The 21,205-nt window shown below is 44.0% G+C and overlaps 1 protein-coding gene across 4 annotated transcripts in view; it reads left to right on the forward strand.

The window, feature by feature from the left end:
• Positions 1–19,956, forward strand: part of UBR2 (ubiquitin protein ligase E3 component n-recognin 2) — a 133,079-nt gene extending 113,123 nt beyond the window's left edge. For all 4 annotated transcript variants that reach the window (XM_056568189.1, XM_056568190.1, XM_056568192.1 and 1 more), the window contains exons 38-47: positions 5,420–5,487; positions 5,779–5,914; positions 6,621–6,711; positions 9,037–9,167; positions 10,814–10,922; positions 12,781–12,837; positions 14,484–14,561; positions 14,668–14,838; positions 15,447–15,548; positions 16,828–19,956. In XM_056568189.1, coding sequence (XP_056424164.1) covers positions 5,420–5,487; positions 5,779–5,914; positions 6,621–6,711; positions 9,037–9,167; positions 10,814–10,922; positions 12,781–12,837; positions 14,484–14,561; positions 14,668–14,838; positions 15,447–15,548; positions 16,828–16,969 — 1,085 coding nt within the window. In that variant the 3' untranslated portion in view covers positions 16,970–19,956. The remainder of the gene's footprint in view (positions 1–5,419; positions 5,488–5,778; positions 5,915–6,620; positions 6,712–9,036; positions 9,168–10,813; positions 10,923–12,780; positions 12,838–14,483; positions 14,562–14,667; positions 14,839–15,446; positions 15,549–16,827) is intronic.
• Positions 19,957–21,205: the final 1,249 nt, after the last annotated feature.

Consider the following 21,205-nt stretch of genomic DNA (forward strand, 5'->3'; position numbering starts at 1 on the left):
TCTAGTGGAAATTTAGTGGTGTCCCTCTCCTCCATGCCTGGGCCTACCTCCCTGCCCTGTGCTAAAGTCCACCACGTAACCTTTTATTCCCGGGAAGGGCATTAGGAAACCTATTTGCAGTGGTTTCCTCCACCGCCGCTCACCTGTCTTATGTAGCCGCTCCTACGGCTCCTTTTTTTCCCGTAACCCATAACTAGGGGGTTTCCGAAGGAATGACCCTGCGTGTGCAACGGTCCATATAACAGTAAGCCAGACTGTCGTCTGCATGGTTTTCTTCTCCACTCACGTCTGCTGCATCTGCAGCTGGAGTTTCAGATCCCCACCTCTAGTGTGAGGGTTCCACAGAAGTGACCCTGCGGGGACATAATTTGGACTTGATACATTGAGGGACAACAATGGTCAGCATGGTTTCCTCTACCGCCTGTCATTCATCGCAGTGCTGCCGTATCCGCGTCTGGACTTCCGGTACCCCACTGCTAGTGCGAGATGTCCGAAGGAATGACCCGGTGTATACTATATGGACCCTATGCCAGTAAGCCAGACAATGGTCTGCGTCGCTCCTCCGCCGCCTGTCACTCATCACATGGTAATGTATCTGCAGCTGGAGTTTTGCTACCCCACTACTAGTGTGCGCTGCCCGAAGAAGTGACTGGGTGTGGACCCTATATCAGTAAGCCAGACAGTGGTCTGCGTGGTTCCTCTGCTGCCTGCCCTCATCACTCGGTGATGTATCTGCAACTGGAGTTCCAGCACCCCCCTACTAGTGTGAGATGTCTGAAGAAGTGACCCAGCGTATCCTATGGACCCTATACAGGGCTATGGGGATACAGTCCACGGCTCCTCCCCCGATCTCCGGGATGGCGGGGATACTATCAATAGCTCCTGGGCCTCCCGGCCCTCCTGCATGGAACAAAGGGGCACAGTGCTCCCCAATCGGTGCAGTTGTCCCTTTATTGTCACTGGCCAGCGCCTGGAGGTGTCCTTTTTGAGCTAGACTGTGGTCTGCACTGTTTTCGCTGCTGTCGGTCTCCTATCACAGGTCTGCCGTGTGCAGGGCTGGAGTTTCCCCTACCTCCCTGCTGGTGTGGGACAGGGTCCCTGCAGGTACTAGGGACTGATGCCGGTCAGCCAGACATTCGTCTGCATAGTCTCCTACACCACCAGGTCGCCCATCAGATTGGCCGCACTCCAGTACCCCACTTTCTGTGGGGGGATTCGAAGGGGACCCTTACCTGGTAATGTTATGCTGAGAGCATAACATCTAATACAGCATGTAACAAGTGGTCGCAGCCTCCTTGTCCCTCCGATATTTCTGGTAGGAATTCTGGTTCAAAGTTAGGAGTAAAGAATGGCCAATGTCAACCTTCAAAAATGGGACGTCAAATGGGGCGCAGACCTCTGGTATAGATTAATTAATGTTTTTTATAATAAAAGTCATTGATTGATCTATACCAGAGGTCTTCGCCCCGTTTGATGTCCCATTTTTGAAGGTTGACATTGGCCGTTCTTTACTCCTAACTAGAGAAGAGCGAAATTACAGTGATTTGATTTGTCACGAACTTCTCGGATCGGTAGTTTCTTACTTTAGCCTGCATAAATTAGTTCAGCTTTCAGGTGCTCCGGTGGGCTGGAGACTCTCTCCTAGGACTGTATCCACCTTTTCCAGCCCACCGGAGCACCTAAAAGCTGAACTAATTTATGCAGGCTAAAGTTAGCAACTGCCTAGCCGAGAAGTTCGTGACGAATCGAATCGCTGTAACTTCGCTCATCTATGCACCACATTATGGTTTGCAGGGTTCCTTACTCTACCAGGTCCCTCTCCACATGCCTGGCGCTCTCACGGCTGACAGCTGGTAACCCAATTTCAGTGTGTGGTTCTGAATGCGGTATCCTGGTGTGTTCCATGGTCCCTATGCCCATTAGCTAGACTGTCTGCATGGGTTTCTAATCCACCAGGTCACCTCCCTCCTTTCTGCCGCTTCCGCAGCTGCAGTCCGGTGCCTCACTTTCATTGTGAGGTTCCGAAAACGTGACTCTCTGGTTTCATTGTATTTTCTATCTTCCTTATACCTGTAAGTCGGTCTGGTTCTGCATGGTTTCCTGCACCACATACATCCTTCACCCCTTGCGTGCGACAGCAGTCCTGGTGTGTATCCCCATTAGTAGACGGAGTGTGGGCGTTTCCTGCAGAGTCCATGAATCTTTGCAGCGACAGCAGCACTCTCTTTTCCCCTACGTTGGTCTGCTACGGGCATGGTTATGACACACTGTTAGGTGCTGTGCCGTACTGCCGGCACTTTGGATGTCTGCGGTTTCTTCGTGGCTGCTGTCTTGGTGCCCCACTACTATCGTGTGGTAACCATGTCTGTGATGATTGGCTTGAATTCTGGGGATTTCTGTATGTGGCTTCCCTCCTTTCCCTATCAGGTCTTTTTTATTTTATTTTATTTTTGTAATCTCTATCCTTCTTTGGTGGCTTTGTTGGAATGCCTGTAGGTACCGCTTGCTGAGGTTATGTGTGCAAGGTGTGAGGGAGCGATTTCATCGGGATATGGGTATATTTGAACCTCTAGTTCACTACTAGTATGTATTATTGATGCTGCAGTGGGGAGAGACAGACGGTTTGTTTGTAAGGTGGGTTGGTTGGGGTGGGTGGAGGGGGGGTTTACTGTTGGTGTACTGTTTTTGTTTTAAAACTGTTTAAAATCTTAATAAAAATATCTGATTTAAAAAAAAAAACATGTCTGTGTCCCCACATATGCTACGGACACTCTACACGTATAGAGCCCACCTCCCCTCCTTTTCAGTGGGGTGTACCTTGGGCCTTTGTGTGATCTTGTACAGGTCTGCTGCAGTTGAACACATCTGTTCTGGCATGGGGCCTGATAGGGCGACACAGTCTGTTCCATAGCCCCCTTATGCCTCCAGGTATCTTCCTGGTTTCTGGTGCAGGGTGGCTCAGTCGCCTGCTCTACTGCCTTAGTCAGCAGCCAGATTGGCTCTGTTGACGCACTGTCAGTCCCCTCCTCTTTTTTCACAGGGGCCAGGGTTTCACACCAAAGAGTTCCTCCCACACGCAATAGAGTACTGCATGTGCTTCTTACTTGGATTCAGATCCCTCCGGGGACACAAATGGCTCCTTCATACCTCGCTATGTTGCCGCACGAGGTTGCTGCGTTCTCCCAATACTTTGACCCGTTGCCGCAGGGCTTTGTGCCCTGTTCCTACAGTACCTTTCGTACTTAGCTATCTCCTTCTGCAGGAGGAACGGGGATCAGGAAGCTCAGCATGGTCAGTACCTGAGTTTCCTCTCACCACCCCTTGTTTTCCTCTCCACTGGGGAACTGTTTCGTTGACAGCTTCTACTGCCGACATGGAGTCATCTCCCTCTTTCCCCCTACATAGGTGGGGTACCTGGCTGGACCCCTGTTTTTTGCTGAGAGCATGTAGAAGAGCTTTGTATCGGCTATGCCTGTGTGCTTACTGCCCACTATTGCAGCCTGGCTCTCCCCCTGTTTCTTGGTTCTCTCCTGTTGCTCATGCAGCCATGGCACTCTCCTCTGTTGGTGGAGTTTATGCAATCATGAAGGGCTCAGTGTCAGCAAGTCTAGCCACAGTCTGTTGTTTGGGCCCTGTCATTGCTCTCCTTCCTTGGCACAATCTCCCTGGAGGGGTGTGTTCATCCTTCCCTTTGACAGTGTCAGTTGCTCTACACTGACACAACAGTCTTCTTGAGTAACCTTCATGTACCCAGATCCTGAGTCCCAACTGGGTTCCCTTTGTTTCCCTCGGTGTAAATATCCTGACGGGATGTTGCTTCGGAATACTCTGGTTTGCTTGGACCACTGGGGTGCAAGGCTGGTTTTTCGTGCCTATTCCCTCTTCACTGGCTTGTGCGAGTACTGGGGAGTCTCCTTGTATTGGGCAACCTCCTAGGCTGCTGTGGCTGGCCTTAATATGTAGGTTGGCCCTTTTGGTTCTTAAGGCCTTAGTGATGGTTGTGGTCTTGGGCATGGTAGCACTCCTGCCCAGACTTTTCCGCGATCCCATTTGTGGGGCGGTCTTTCTGTACCACACCTTTTTCTTGTCCAGACATAGTCGTTTGTCTCATGGAGCGCTTCACAGTGGCTGGATTTGCTCACCCTACGGGTGTAAGTCTTCTAGGAGACTCTGGAACCTCCGTTCCTATGTTGGCTGCTCCGGTATTCCGGGATGCTCCTTCTCAGGGCGTTCCGTTTTTGGCCGTTTTCTTACCTTCCGTCTCCTCCTTCGGGGTCCATGTATTCCTGGGGCGGAGGCGTTCCGGTCTGCCAGATTACGCCAGTCGGACCAATTTGCCATCTACGTGGACGTGCTTTCCTCGTCACGTTTTTTTTTACCACTGTTCTGGCACTGTGTCAGACTCTGTCAGCTTCCGCTTGGTGCTCGCAGCGTACACAGAAGTAAAATTAAGGGTAGGCCCATCTGACGGATTCACTGACAATTCAGATTGGGTACAAAAGCCTTCATAACATGGGGGGAGCGAATAAATAAAATAAAAATACCCCTTGGCTCCCTAACCTTTCAGGGAGTATTAAAAAAATGATATTGTCTGGGGAGACCGCAAATCCCCTTTAAAAGGGCACAAATTTTTGCTATTGCACTCCTTATGGTAAATAAAAAATCTTTCCAATGTACTGTGTTTTTAAAAAAAAATGAAGTTTTCTGTTTTATATGAGTTTAAAAAAAGCTGCCACTAGGTGACTCCCTACCTGTCCAGATCACATTTTCCCCCATCTTTTGCCAAACTTTGGACTCCTGCTGACCAATAGAAGTCCAATATCAGGAAATGCTGAGGGGGGGAGGGGTATGCAGCCTTATCCAATCATAGCTCATCTCACACTGAACTGCTCTGGGCTGTGTGTAGCAGCGTGAGGGAGGAAGTTCTCCCCTGTATGGCTTCAGATGATGTCACGCCTGCTGGGGAACGCCGCTTCCTAGTCTGTGAATCTGACTGAGACTGAGCAGAAAATACAGAACAATATCAAGGTAAAGAACTAAAAAATAATAAAAATAAAGGCGGGACAGTGAACTGGGAGGATTATAACATTTAACAAGATCATGAGCGGTACTTTTTAACAATTTGAGACAATGACAGACGTGCACCTTTATGACTACAGTTGAATGTGTCCAGTCTATGCATCAGTGGATACACCTGGAGGTTTTCCTGACATATACACTGAATGTTCCTTACGGTTTGGCCATATATTGGACTTATGCTTTTGCACTGTACTTTCCCTACAGGAATCTATAGGGCAAACATATACCAAAAGTTTGTCCTTAATTTCCATTAATTTAATAGAAATGCTGGAAATTGTTTGTCTTAATCAGCTGATCCATATATCTTATAATGTTCATGTAATTTCATTATCTCTTACAGCTATCGTGCCACAAGAAGGCAGTGAAGAAGCCCCTGGAATACTTGACATAGACATGTTCCATTTAATGGTGAGTTTTTCTAGTCTATTTGCAGCCCATTGTTGAAATTTAGTGTCCGGGCATGCCAGGAGTTGTAGTTTTGCAACAGCTGGAGACACAATGGTTGGGAAACACTGGCATATGCTGACGATATATAATCACTTAATGAGATTGGAATTTCACTTTATTGTAATTACTATAATAATAATAAGTGATAATGAAAATGTTTGTGTGCTATGTACGCATTATCGTATGTTACTTACTTATATACATCATTCTCCTGTGTAACTCTTTATAGCAACTCTGTATTTTTTTCGACAGGTCAGCTTGGTGCTTTCTTTTCCGGCAGTACAGTGCCAGGATTTCTCGGGGTACAGCTTGGGTATTGGGGACCTACACCTTTTTCACTTAATAACTATGGCACATATCATTCAGATAGTGCTCACATCCAGTCCAGGTAAGTAGATTTCAAAGTAAATACACTATGGTTGTACTATACAGTAATTAAATACATACTGAGCATGGATAATGGTATATTTTATAGTGGAGGGTAAGTTGTCAGCTTAAAGGGAACCTGTCATCAATTTTATGCTGCCCAAACCGCGGGAAGCATAAAACTGGTGCAGGCATCGCAGTGCTGAGACACTATGAATTACCCTAGTAATATAGAGAGAGTGGCATCACTCCAGCCAGCCAAGCGGGAGCAGCCGCTGAGACCCGCCCCAAGGACTAGTTAACCATGTCCTGGCGACACTTTTAAACTTTGATTGCCAAGTGTCTCAGAGTAAATGATAGTATGCTAGAATTGCGCTTCCAGCACCATTTTTTTTCCCCTGCATGCTGTTTGGGCAGTATAAGGCTATGTTCACACGGCATAATTTCCTTAAATGACTAATGGGAATACCCTTTTAACATGATTTATATTCTTTTGCCAAGGTTTTGGGTTGATGCATAGTTATAATTTCAAACCCCTACAAGTGTGGCAGTAAAGCTGAGAAGACTTTTCCTGTAGGGAGAAGGAAGAAAGGATTATATTGGCAGCTGTTAGAGGGGGAAGGAGGCTGGTTTTGCCCAGAGCCCATCCCAGATATTAATAAATAATATAATATAATTTCTGGATGTATGGTATTAAATGACTTATGGAAATACCCTTTTAATCATAGATGAAGATGGAATGGAACAGGAATGCCCAGATGGAGAAGAGGAACAAGCTGCTTTAGCTTTGTATAGGACCATTTGCAAATGTACTGGAAGGTGAGAGGTTCCTGTGTATGTTGCTTCACATTGCACTTTTACTTTATTGTAATTACTATAATAATATTATCCATGTTAGTGACATGCTAATTAAAAGCACAACTCTGAGCTGTCGCTTTAAGAGCCCCTTACCATGTCCATGTACCTGTATACACCACAAAATAGCAGTTCTGCAATTTTGCATTTTTTTCCCTCAGATTGCTGCATTGTGCTGATCCTCTGTCCTCTGTTATTCTTCCTGAAAATGTATGAACACATATATAAATGAGATATTATCATAGCTCTTTTCAATGGGGGGGGGGGGGGGGGGGGGGGGTTCTTGCTAAAAAAAAAAAAAAAAAAAAAAAAAAACTAAAGACTGATGCTTTCAATGCTTATTGGATCATGTCAGAGTGTTTAGGGACACACCATAATGACAAGGGGAATGGCAATACACAGTGGAGTATTTCTTTAAACTGTTTCAGGAGGAGCAATAGAGGAATGACGCAATACAGAGTTCTAAGAAAAGATGTTCCCTTGTTATTTTATGGAGAATGCAAGTATTTGTTTAAAGCAGAGCTTCCCAACCAGGGTGCTTCCAGCTGTTGCAAAACTACAGTTGTAGTTTTGCAACAGCTGGAGGCACCCTGGTTGGAGAAACACTGGTTTAAAAAAATCGACAATCATGCTCCCTGCAGCAGGATATGTGCTTAAATTTTGTGACCACTTCTGGTCCCTAGACTTGCTCACAATTTGGAGACACATTTACTGAAAGTCCCATGTAAGTCTATGGGACTTCTGGCAAATCTGTCTTCAGGTGGGAATAGTCTCAGAGCAGAGCTGTTATTTTTGCCGGCACAAAAGTGCATGCACTAATTTTTGGTCCGGCAAAAATAATGGTGAAAAACGGCCTTTAAAATGTAAGGCTGTTTGATGTTCCGTTATGAAAACCCTGAAAATCGGCCATTAAACGTCCGTTAGAAAATCCCATTATAGTCTATGGTATTTTTACATTATCCGATTTAATCCGTTATAGTCCGTTTTTAATAACGGACGTTATTTTGTGACGGTAGATAGTAACGGGAGAAATAGTGCATGCACTATTTCTCTATCTGCTCCATTGGGGGACACAGACCGTGGGTGTATGCTGCTGTCTCTAGGAGGTGTGACCCTTCTTCCCATCTTCGCCTCGACATGGGTGTCCAAGGCTCTGTCGGAGTGGTGCCAAAAGCTCCATCAGGATATCTTAGGCTGCTTTCACACTGTGAAATTGTTCCGTTTAGGAACTTCCGCCAGAAGTTCCGTCACTATATCGGCAAAACCCGGCCGTTACAAAACCCCTGACGGCTGTGACTAAATTGCATTGCAGCCTATGGGGTTTTGTAACTGCCCGTTTGCACCCGCATATGCCCGTAATTCATTACAGGCATTATACAGTGATGCAACATCGTGGCGGAAAAATTACTGCATGCACAGACACAGTCTGTCCCCCCCAATGGAGCTGATAGAGAAAAGGAGATTTTTTAACACTTACTGTAAAATCTCTTTCTCGAAGGATCCATTGGGGGACACAGCTCCCACCCTTTTTGGGATTTTTCCTTTGGTTCTCTGTCCGAGGGTGTGCTCAGTTATGTTTTTTCTTCTGCTTCTCGGACATTTTGGGGTTTTTCTTTGACCTGTTGGTCTCCTCCTATTGCTCTGGAACTTAAACTGATTAGCTCAGAGCCTGAAGGCGGGTATATCCTGCTGGGAGGAGCTGACTTTTTTATTACCATAGTGTCACACCTCCTAGAGACAGTAACATACACCCACGGTCTGTGTCCCCCAATGGATCCTTTGAGAAAGATTTTACGGTAAGTGTTAAAAAATCGGACGTATGGGATTTTCTAACGGACCTTTAATGGCCGATTTTCAGGGTTTTCATAACGGAACATCAAACGGATCTTTAAAACGGATGAATTTTATAGTGTGAAAGCAGCCTAACATTGATGTCTATGGGAAACGGATGTTAAAGAAAACATTGTTATAATCCGCATGCTCAGTACAGCGTTACCAAAAAGGGTTAAAAACCTAATTTAAAAAAAACCCGGATGTAACTGGTAATAACAGATGATAACGGATGAACAACATCCGTTTTTTTAAGAAAAAACCCATTAAAAATAACGAATGATGGTCATCAGTTAACATTCATTATTATCAGTTATTGCATCCTTTTTTTTCATCCATTATTGTAAAGTAACGGCAGTAAAAAAGCAGGATGATACCTGTAGTGTGAAAGGGGCCTTAATCAGCAATATCCTGTATATATCTGTGTCTTGACACCCTCCTATCCTTTTTATTTTAAAGCACAATGAAGAGGTGGTCCTCCGGTTGGCACCTATACCGGGCAATAAAAACAGCAATTCTGCCCTTCCTTAGGTGTTCAGCTCTGTTTTTCCATTACCTGAATGGAGTGCCCTCACCTACTGAACTGCCAGGTATGTAAATACTAGTAAAGCCTGTTGTGTTATTGTGACGGGTACGGTCACACATTGCGTATACGCACTGTATTTCTTGCTGCACAAAAACGTTATGTGAGACCCTACCCTAAAGGTGTATTCCTTTGCTGATTGTCCCCCCCCCCCCCCATTTGTTGTAGCATTGACCTGCTGCACTTACCTCCACAGCCAATCACTAAACAGAGTGCTTCATTGCAGTGATTGGTTGTGTGGTGACATGTCAGCATGGCTGAAAACAGACATGTGGAATAACGGGACTGTCAGCTATTTGTTGGAATGGGGAAAGACTTAAAGGGGTACTCCGGTGGAAAACTTTTTTTATTTTTATTAACTGGTGCCAGAAAGTTAAACCAGATTTGTAAAGTACTTCTATTTAAAAATCTTAATCCTATCAGTACTTATTAGCAGCTGTATGCTACAGAGGAAATTATTTTTCTTTTTGAATTTCTTTTTTGTCTTGTCCACAGTGCTCTCTGCTGACACCTCTGTCCGTGTTAGGAACTGTCCAGAACAGCATAGGTTTGCTATGGGGATTTTCTCCTGCTCTGGACAGTTCCTGATACGGGCATCAGGTGTCAGCAGAGAGCACTGTGGACAAGACAAAAAAGAAATAAAAAAAGAAAATAATTTCCTCTGTAGCATATAACTGCTAATAAGTACTGGAAGGGTATAGAATTTTTTACCCTTAAGGACTCATGACGTACCGCTACGTCATGAGTCCGCTCCCGATCTAGAACGCGTGGCCCCGTGTCATAGCGGGTCGGGTCCGGCCTCTAACAGCCGGGACCCATGGCTAATAGCGCGTGGCACTGATCGCGCGCTATTAACCTTTCAGATGCGGGCGATCAAAGTTGATCGCCGAGTCTGAAAACTAAAGTAAACCGTTCCCAGCAGCTCAGTCGGGCTGATCGGGACATCGCGATAAAATCAAAGGTCAAAGGTCATTTAACCCCTTCCCTATTAAAAGTTTGAATCACCCCCCCCCCCTTTTTCCCATAAAAAAAAAAAAACTGTGAATAAAAATAAACATAAGTGGTATCGCCGCGTGCAAAAATATCCGAACTATAAAAATATATCGTTAGTTAAATTGCACGGTCAATGGCGTGTGCGCAAAAAAATTCCAAAGTCCAAAATAGTGCATTTTTGGTCAAGGTGTAATTTTTACCGAAAAATGCACTGTGTAGAAACGGAAGCCCCCAAAAGTTACAAAATGAAATTTTTTTTCTTCAATTTTGTCGCACAATTTCGCCATGAATTTTTTGGTAGAATGACTAATGTCACTGCAAAGTAGAATTGGTGGTGCAAAAAATAAGCCATAATATGGATTTTAGGTGCAAAATTGAAAGCGTTATGATTTTTGGAAGGTGGTGAGGAAAAAACGAAAAATGCAAAAACGGAAAAACGCTGAGTCCTTAAGGGGTTAATAGAAGTAATTTACAAAACTACATATACATTTTTCCCATTTACAAATCTGTTTAACTTTCTGGCACAAATATATATATCTTTTCCGCCGGAGTACCCCTTTAAGACAAGACAGTCAACATATTTGTCATTTTAAGCCTTGCACAATGTCCCATGTCAACCATGGGTAGTTTTTATTTTATTTTTAATTTTTACATTTTTAGTGAGTGGACTGAGCCAGATCGACCATCTTTGCAGTTATCTTTCATTGCCTTGCAACCTCTTCAGCATTTTTCAGCAAAATCCTGAAGTGACGGATACACTCATCAATAGGTAAGAGCACATTAGTAAAAATCTTGAATTATTTTACATTCAATTGAAGCAGACAGCGCCCAACATTTTCTAGTGGTCGTGCTGGGTAACTGCAGTTCAATTCCTATTGAAGTAAATAGGAGCTAAGCTGCAGTAAAGCCATCACACTAGATGTATATTCTATAATATGTATATATATTGATATATAGTTTTTTATATATATATATATATATATATATATATATATATATATATATATATAATATATAGATAGATAGATATTTATACTGCTGGCTCTGTTCACTGTGTATATGCTAGTGCCACAACTCTAGCACACAAGTGATTGTCATTGTCGGAGTGGCGGGCGTTGGCACTCCACTGATTTAAAACTGATAGGCATTCAATATAATTTGTCCATAAAAAGCCCTTTAACCTTACTCTGTGCTGTACTGTAGCAGCCCCTGTTATTCTCCTGTATTCACTATCATGTCAGCTACACAATGACCACCACTAAATATGTTTCAATAAATGTTTATAAAGCTATCCATACACATTTGATTAGTGTTTCCCAACCAGTGTGCCTCCAGCTGTTGCAAAACTACAACTCCCAGCTTGCCCGGACAGCTGTTGGCTGTCCAGGCAAGCTGGGAGTTGTAGTTTTGCAACAGCTGGAGGCAAACTGGTTGGGAAACACTATATAAGATTAAAGTTGATAAAAACAGATCATTTCAACCAAAACGAAATTTGTGTGAAATTTTTGTCCATTAATCAGATGAAAGAACTTTAAGACCAAGTACACATTAGACATATGTTGATTGAAAACACTGATTTTGTCGGGACCTGACGACCATCTAATGTGAATGGGGAGGTCTCCTAACTATTCCCCAATATAAGACGTCAGGGGAGAGAAGGATCAGACCTGTTGAATTTGCCCAGTTCTTTTATTCTCATGGAGATAAGAGGCATCTGGCAGCGGCTTACCCCTGCTCCCCTCCATACAGAACGCATGAAGACTAGTCTAAGGCTGGGTTCCCATTACGTTTTCCCCCATACGGCAGGGGAGAGCTAAAAACTTGCGCTCCCGTATGCCTTTCTATGTGCTCCCGTATGTAATTCATTTCAATGAGCCGACCGCAGTGAAACGTTCGGTCCGGATGGCTCATTTTTGCCCCGTATGCGCTTTTTCCCCGCACGTAAAACAGTGATCGACCACGGGTTTAGGTCCGGTTGTAAAAGCGCCTACGGGGCAAAAATGACCCAACCGGACCGAACGTTTCACTGCAGTCGGCTCATTGAAATGAATTACATAGAAAGGCATACGGGAGGGCAAGTTTTTAGCTCTCCCCTGCCGTATGCGCTCCTGTATGGGGGAAAACGTAATGGGAACCCAGCCTTAGACTAGTCTTCATGCGTTCTGTATAGAGGGGAGCAGGGGTAAGCCGCTGCCAGATGCCTCTTATCTCCAGGGGAAAATGTAATGGGAACCCAGCCTAAGCCAAGTATATGGAGAGATGTGAAGAGGTAGCTGTTGGCTTAACAAGCATTCTGCTGAAAGCTGTCGTGTATGTAAAGCTTTTCATAAAGGAGATTTTTTCCGTCCAGGAATTATCTTTTCTGGTAAAGAATGTTCTCGGTGTTATTGATCATGTGTGATTAGGTTTAACATCCACCAGACCATCACTCATATAAAGGTTCAACCATTAACCTACTTGTGTTTCATCTGTTTAGCCACCGCCATTAGCAGATGTCAACTGATCAAACATTCTTTGGCCCTGCAATATCAACCTGCAGAATTTGGGATATTATTTGTTAAATTTGTCTATTGGACATGTGCTCAGTTATATTTGTACTTTATTTATTTTTTTTGTAATTGTTAAAGTTGGTGTAAACATAAGGAGATGAGAACGTATATGGATGCTGAGCAGACAGCCATCAGGTAAGCTTTCTTCAGCAGTGTCCTCATAGTTTGGTAAGCGCTATCGTTTAGAAGTTGTTGGCAGCACATCGAATTTTTAACAGCAATATACAGTCTAACAGATATTTTTTCTTTGGGGGGGGGGGGGGTGACGGGGAGATATTCAAAGAATTTAGTGCCATGTTTTGGTTTTTTAACGCATTCTCTGCCAATTTTTTGGGGCAGAGTGTTAAGTTTTAACACAGTGCTCACTACACTGGGCCATATAGACTGCAGCCGCAGCACAGATAATTGCACCCACTATACAATCAGGGCAGTAAGGCCATATGTGGGCTCCACACTGGAATGAGCTTTTAAATGCCTTAATTTTTGTGTAGAGTTCATTTTTGGATCACCCAACAAGGTGGTCTATAGGGAAATAAGTAAAGAATTATCCCTCCATAAACTTGTCTCAAACAAAAAAGTTATTTTGGATGACAAACATGATTTTTTTCCCTTTGTTTGCTCAATGCAGCTGTTTTTTTTTTGTTTTGTTTTTTTGTTTTGTTTTTTTGTTGTTTTTTTAAAGGGGTACTCCGGCGCTTAGACATCTTATACCCTATGCAAAGGATAGGGGATAAGATGCCTGATTGCGGGATTCCCGTCGCTGGGGACCTCCGTGATCTTCCACGCCGCACCCTGTTAGAATCAGTCCCCGGAGCGTTTTCGCTCCGCATCTGATTACTGGCGATGACGGGAACGGAGCATAATGGCATCACAGCTCCGCCCCCGTGTGACATCACGCTCCGCCCCCCTCAATGCAAGCCTATGGAAGGGGTTGTGACAGCTATCACGCCTTTCCAATAGACTTGCATTGAGGGGGCGGAGCATGACATCAAGCGGAGGCGTGACGTCACTATGCTCCGTCCTCGAGGTCAAGATGGACTCAGCCTGAGGACCTCCAGCGGTTCCGGAAGCCGCTAAAGGTGGGTGCTGCATGGTAGATCCCGGGTGTCCCCAGCATCCCCAGATGTCTAGGGGCGGAGTACCCCTTTAAGTGGTTGTTACCTTGGTAAAATAAGGGGGCAGGGCTTACACTGATAATATGCAGCAAATAATTCTTGTTTTTATCCCATTGTTCCCGGGCTGCAAAAAGTAAAACAAATTCTACACTGTCCCTTTAACTAAGCCAGCTAATAGCTGATGCAGGCTCAGAGTAGACAGTGTAAGATGTGCCAGATTTTCAAATAGCCTGAGCTACTGTTTAAGATCTGGCACAATCTTAGACTGCCTGTCTAGTTTTACACTTCCTCAGAATTAGCCAGTTTTTAATATCTCCGTGTGGACTCCTATCCCCTATCTACAGAATATGGGTTATGTGTCTTGTTGTGGGGGGTCTGCCCACTGCTCCATTTATTGTCTACGGATATGCCAAAGAAAGCCAAGCACAGTACCTTTGCTACAGCCCTTGACAATTATTTAAAGGGTGCTTCTGGAGTCACTTTCTTGAGACTTTGGAGTTGGGAAATGGTGAGGTGCCAGGTTCATGTCAGCTATACAGGGGGAATGCACACATTTACTAAATCTGACAGGTTATAAAAGCTGACCAGTCCGCTATGATGGATGTTAAAGTGACAATGAAGCCAAAATGAGTGTAGAGCGCTATAATCTATTCTTCTTCTTCCTAGTTATCCACGAGAATCCAACAAACTTATAGATTTGCCAGAAGATTACAGCAGTCTGATCAATCAGGCATCAAATTTTTCGTAAGTTCCAAATTCAGAATAATCTTCATTTGCGTTCGTAGTTATTAGAGGCTTGACATCTGAAATGGTTAAGAAGAAACTAACTTTCTTTCTGTATTTGAATCAGATGTCCAAAATCTGGAGGGGATAAAAGCAGAGCACCCACTCTGTGTCTGGTCTGTGGTGCCATGCTGTGCTCTCAGAGTTACTGCTGCCAGACTGATCTGGATGGAGACGACGTGGGGGCCTGCACTGCACACACTTACACCTGCGGCTCAGGGATGGGGATCTTTCTCAGGTGAGTAAAAGTTAGCTCAGTATACTTGCATTAATGTTACATGAACCGTTCACACAAGCACTGCGTGAATGCAGCACACTTCTGTCCCTGTTTGATCTAGTAATCGATAGGGGTCTGAATCCTGACCAATCAAAAGGTTTGTCATGCAGGTACATTCGCATGTACAGAATCTGCTGCAGATTTAATGTTGTGTTCAGTCATTCTGTATGTATTAATGTGGGTAGAAAAATATGCAGCATCAAAATACAGCACATGTGACCCTACCCTAAAGGGGTTTTTCAGTCTCTGTACATGTGCGTCTCTGGTGCACCCATAGAAACGAATGGGTCGTGTCCCATCTGCTGCACACCCTCCTCTCTGGAAGCCGGGGTCCCAGCAGTCGAATTCCCCCCCCCCCCCCCCCCCCCCGAGCGATCAGACATCGGCATGGGGGTATTCCCATCTTATATGCCATCAGCTTGTGTTTACTCAGGGTCTCAACCATCCTATGAATTTAAGGGCCAATATGCCTTGACTTTATAAAGATGGGTATACCCCTTTAAATGAAAATATAAGGTGGGTGTGTGCATTTAGAATTGTAACTTTTTTACGTTTACTTGTTGTTACAGAGTAAGAGAATGTCAGGTCCTCTTTTTGGCTGGTAAAACCAAGGGCTGTTTCTATCCTCCCCCCTACCTGGATGATTACGGAGAAACTGATCAAGGACTCCGGTATGTAAGATGGCTTGTGTCAACTATTATAATTAAAGTGTACTTGTCATAGTGCAAAAAAAAGAAAAAAAGTGGTATGTTACTCAGGACCCAATCCTGATCATGTGCATATAATTGTTATGTGTCTCGGACCTATATATCCAGAGATATAAGCATTTATCTGCTGGTGAGTTACTTTTTCATTGTGCAGGCTGGAGGGGGCGTGTCAGTCTGTCTCCCTCACAGGAGCAAGCCTGTGCAGTCAGCCAATCAGTACTCTCTACTCTGTAACCCTTTCCTCTCTGGTTTTATGCTGTGTCATGTGTCAGAGGAAGATACTTGGAGCTTGCCTGCAGTAATCGGAAGACATTATGGTGAATTCATCACAGGATAAAATGTATAAATATAAGAATAGATCTTTATAAAATTAGTGCAAGGATTTTATAGATAAAAGTACAGCATTTTTATGAATACATGTTCTATCTGTTTTTTCTTCTCCTAGTAAAGTTGGATGCTAATCAGCATAGCCGTCACTATGTGTGTCATTCATCTTTCACAGACTCCTGAATGTCTGATCAACTTCTTTGTCATTCAGGAGTCCGACAAAGCTTTGACTATTTCAGCATGCTGGGAGTTGTAGTTTAGTAACAACTGAAGCTGCAATATTTGTAAATAACAGTGTTAGAGCAGTGTTGCCCAGCATGTTCACACATCCTTTATCTGTAGTTTTGCATACACAATAGAAATCTCCTATACTGGATACCGGTATGCTTTACGGCCAGTATCCAGTATGCTGTAAAATCTAGACTAGTCTGTCTGGCTAAAAGCTTGAATTTCAGGTGAAAATGTAAAAAAAATTTTAACAGGTGTATATTGTGAAATGTCAAATTATAATGAGTCCTGCAATATATGAAAAGTTTTTAACAATGACAGTGCCTCTTTAAGTGCCAATGACAGTGGTCAAGAGAGAGCTGAGCGCTGTGCTAGAGTTTTAATGGCACAGCACAGTGTTTCCCAACCAGGGGTCCTCCAGGTGTTGCAAAACTACAACTCCCAGCATGCCTGGACAGCCTTTGGCTGTCCAGGCATGCTGGGAGTTGTAGTTTTGCAACATCTGGAGGCACCCTGTTTGGGAAACACTGGCACAGTAGCATGCATTCTCTGCCACTGCTCCACACAAACTGGGGAACTTGGTACTCTCACAGGTCAGACACCCACCGATCAGACATTCATCACCTATCCTGTCATCTTGTGGAAACCTATTGAATTTGTACTGACACAAAAATTTCTGTCTCTTTAGACGCGGGAATCCTCTTCACCTCTGCAAAGAGCGCTTCAAAAAGATCCAGAAGCTTTGGCAGCAGCACAGTATCACAGAGGAAATAGGACATGCACAGGAAGCAAATCAAACGCTGGCTGGCATCGAATGGCAGCATTTGTAATACAGGCATGCGTTCTTTGTCAGTCCTTTTTAGTTGTTTTTTCTTTTTTTTAAAGCAGCCCCATTTTCTAAAAAAAAAGAAAACAAAACAAAATGGGAAAAAAGCAAAAAAAAAACAAAACCCCAAAACTCCATTGTTACATTTTCATCCATTGCATAAACAGTGCAGACCTTTAATTTATATTTCATTGTATAGTTTACAGAATAAATCGGAATTTTCTTCAAACACTATAAACGTCAAATCTATGCCAGATGTAGCAAATTCTCTTATTTTTACCTTTCCGGTGAAATCTGTAGGAGAAGGAACATCATCATAGAAATGATCTAGACTTAATAACTTACCGTCACTGGTCCAGTTTAGAAAATAGTCACTTTAATAGGGCTGTAATCTTGAGTCTTATTTTTTGTCATATCTTTGATATGGGCGAATCTACAGTAAGATTTGAAGAATACAATGAATCACCCATCAGTTTGTTTAGTTTTAAGTGTTTCCCAGAAAAAACGGAGGTCTCATGACTGTTATTCCAGACTTTTTCAAAACGAAACAAATGACGGCCAAATCTTATGTTAGATTCTCTCATTTCTATTATTGGGGAACTCTGGTTTTAGCAAATAAGTACAGTGGTCCTTCAACATACGATGATGGTAATTCTTTCCAAATGAACCATCGTTCGTTGAAACCATCGTATGTTGAGGGATCCGTGCAATGTAAAGTTTAGATTGTTATACTCACTTGTCCCGCCGCTCTGGACAGTCACCGCTGCCCTCGATGTCGCCCTCCATCGCTGTCGCCGCGTCCCCGGGGTGTCCCCGCTGCTCCGGAACGTCTCTGCTTACGGGGATCGTCGCTCTTAATCACGTCGCTACACATTGGATGACGGGACGGCGTGCGCAGCGACGGGATGAAGCAGAGCGACGGCGATGCAGGGAATCCCAAAGAGGACGGTCCGGACCACCGGGGACAGGTGAGTGACCATCACCGAACCACACGGGGCACCTTAAACGGCTATCCGGTGGCAGCTGAAGCAGTCTGCGCTGCCGGATAGCTGTTTATGCGATGGCCCCGACATACAAAAGCATCGTATGTTGATGCTGCCTTCAACATGCGATGGCCTCTGAGAGGCCATCGTATGTTGAAATGATCGTATGTCGGGGCCATTGTAGGTCCGGGGGGGTCACTGTACTAATATTTTTGTATAAAAAGTCATGCAATATTCCAGTAACATTTTTTGTATCAATCTCTACTTCGTCATTGATTAAAATCATTGGTTTAAAAAAATCTCTCCTGGTCATGTGACATAATCCAGGCAGATTATTATCCACAAAGCAAACAATTAAGTTTCCTATAGAATGGCTGGAAGCAGAGATCTTGAAAACCACAAATGAACGGATGAAGGAAGTGTTAGGGGTACGTTCACACTGCCACTGCATAAATCAAACATTGGTGTGAATGGATTTTTCGTTGACCCGTTTACACTGCAGGATTTTCACAGCAGAAAATTCTGATATTGAAATTCAGGATTCCGGACCTGCCAAACATGCTCATTCTTTTGGCGGACCCCTGCGCCAACAGCCTTGTTGTCAGTGGTGTCAGCACAGCTCTGCACAGTGCTAGCGCTGATGGAATTCGGCAGCGCCCGCGACAGACGGAATCTATACCCAGAGATTTCACAGTGTGAACATACCCTTATGGAAAATTGTATAACTTTCTATAATACACTGAAAAAGCTTAAACCGGAATACCCCTTTAGGGTACGTTCAGACGTGCAGATTTTCACAGCGTATTTCGCTGCGGATCCGCTGCTGAAGGACCTCCTATATGCTGCCTTTATATGTGCCTGCTCGGAGCGGCAATACGCCGTGTGCGAGTACACCGCGCATGTGCGGCGACACCGCGCATGTGCGGCGACAAGCACATCGCAGTGTGTCTGCTCGGAGCGGCGTATGCCGCTCCGAGCAGGCACATTTAAGGGCACCATACAGAGGTCCTTCAGCGGCGGATCTGCAGCGTAAAATACCATGTAAATCCGCACGTGTGAACGTACCCTTAAGGTTCCTGATATAAAGCAGCCAAAGTGCTGCCCAATATCCAAATAAGATATTCCCTACAGACCATAAGTGTTCCAAAATATCTCTCATTGGTTGTTGCAAAACTACAACCCCCATCGTGCCCTGACAGACTTCTGCTGTCCTATACTAGGTCTTATACAGATGTAGGTACATAGCAATATTGAAACAAAATGCTTCCCCTTCCCTGTATTTGCCTACATTTGACTGTATAGGACAATTTTTAGATACACATTCATAGAACTACAGTACAGTAGGAGACCCATCGGGGGCATATCATATAAAACCTACCCCTATACGTTTCTTTGCCCCATTACCTCTGCACTTTCATATTAGTTGCACATGTAAAAACTTTGATATGTTTATTATTTTAGCTTTTTTTTTTTTTTTTTTTTTTTTAAGATGGCTGCTGTCAGCCTTTGGTAAAAGCAAAGCAGCACTCCCCAAATGTTAGATCCTCATGCCTTCATCCTTCAGCACTGCCTGGTATTCCTCTACAGTACCACAGACAGGTGGCGCTGTTTCTGGCATAAAGCCACTATACTTTTCTTATTTACTACTATACTTATCCAGATACAGGTATAATCTGCCGATCTATGCTGGACCCCATAGTCCTTTATTACTCTGACACTGGTCTCCAAACTGTAGATCTCCATCTGTTGCAAAACTACAACTCCCAGCATGCCTGGACAGCCAACGGCTGTCCAGGCATGCTGAGAGTTGTAGTTTTGCAACAGCTGGAGGTCCACCGTTTGGAGACCACTGCCCTAGGTTATATTATCACCGTGATTTATCTTTACTGCAGGACCTTGCGTCATAGTATTCTAGAGCTGCCTCCTCCTCTAGGCGGCGCTACCCGGAATGCAAAACAGGGCAATAGTAGCCATATAGCGACGTAATATATGGATAGCGTCACCTAAAGGGGGGGAAAAAAAAAAATAGCATTAATGCCTAATGAAGTGTCCAGCCTATGGTAGTGGTTACAAGTTTGAATTTTTAGTTCAATTTTCTGGCACTTTATAGGGCCTTTGAAATATTTATTCTAGAATAAAAATATGGATTTGAGTCATCTTTTAGGGAACCATAGCCCGTAACTGTATTTCTTTCATTCATCTGTTGCAGATATTCAACGTAATTAAATTAAATGAATTAAGGGGGTTCTTTAGGATTAGAAAACAAAATATGGCTGCTTTTTTTTTTTTATTATTATTATTATTATTATATATTTTTTTTCTAAAAACAGTGCCACACCTCTTTACAGGATGCATGTGGTATTGCAGCTCAGCCCTGTTAAAGCGAACCGGGTTGAGCTGCCATTCCACACACAACCTATGGACAGGTTGTGGCACTGTTTTTTGTTTAATCCTGAACTTACCCCCCCCCCCCCTTTAAGCCCCCCTGTGTAGAGCTGCTGACCTTTAGAACACGCTTTATATCATTGACTACCAGGTAGTCTTCTAACTTGTGTTCCAGGCATCCTATGCAGGGTCACTTTCCATAAAGAAAATTACTCTAGGATCTATTCTTGATCTTTTATATTTTTTCTTCGGATCTGTTCGGTAATCTTCCACTTAACCTCCTTTCGCCCTCCCCACTTCCTTCTTCTTCTTCTTCCTCCCCTTTGGTTTCCTGCCAAAGAATTTGGCACACGTTGGTGATATAGCTGTGAATGTTTTTGGATGATTTGTAGTCATAAATGAATTGTAGTGGTGTGACTAGTAGATGGAGACACTTCTCGGCTAAACACGTTGAGTTTGGAAAAGCCATTACGCTGGATGGTGCCGTCCGCTGGACGCAGCCATATATACCCGTCAGCACCGACAGTTATGGGGATGCGCGGGGTCTTATGCCTCTCCTGCGGCGCGACCGCAATAAGTCTGGTAGTCTTGAAATTCTTCTGGTCTGCCATGGAATCACTTCACCACCACTAGAACAGCGGTCTCCAAATTGTGGATCTCCAGCTGTTGCGAAACTACAACTCCCAGCATGTCCTCCGGACATGCTGGGAGTTGTAGTTTCGCAACAGCTGGAGACACACTGGTTGGGAAACACGCTTATTGTCACACAGACATTTCTCCCTTTAAAATAACATAGTAGGGCTAATTCTAAGCACTGGAGGACCACAGAGCTCACTCACAGTACGTCAAGGAACACCGAAAAAGGGCAGCTG

Source organism: Hyla sarda, chromosome 3, assembly GCF_029499605.1.
Source record: "Hyla sarda isolate aHylSar1 chromosome 3, aHylSar1.hap1, whole genome shotgun sequence".
NCBI lineage: Eukaryota > Metazoa > Chordata > Amphibia > Anura > Hylidae > Hyla > Hyla sarda.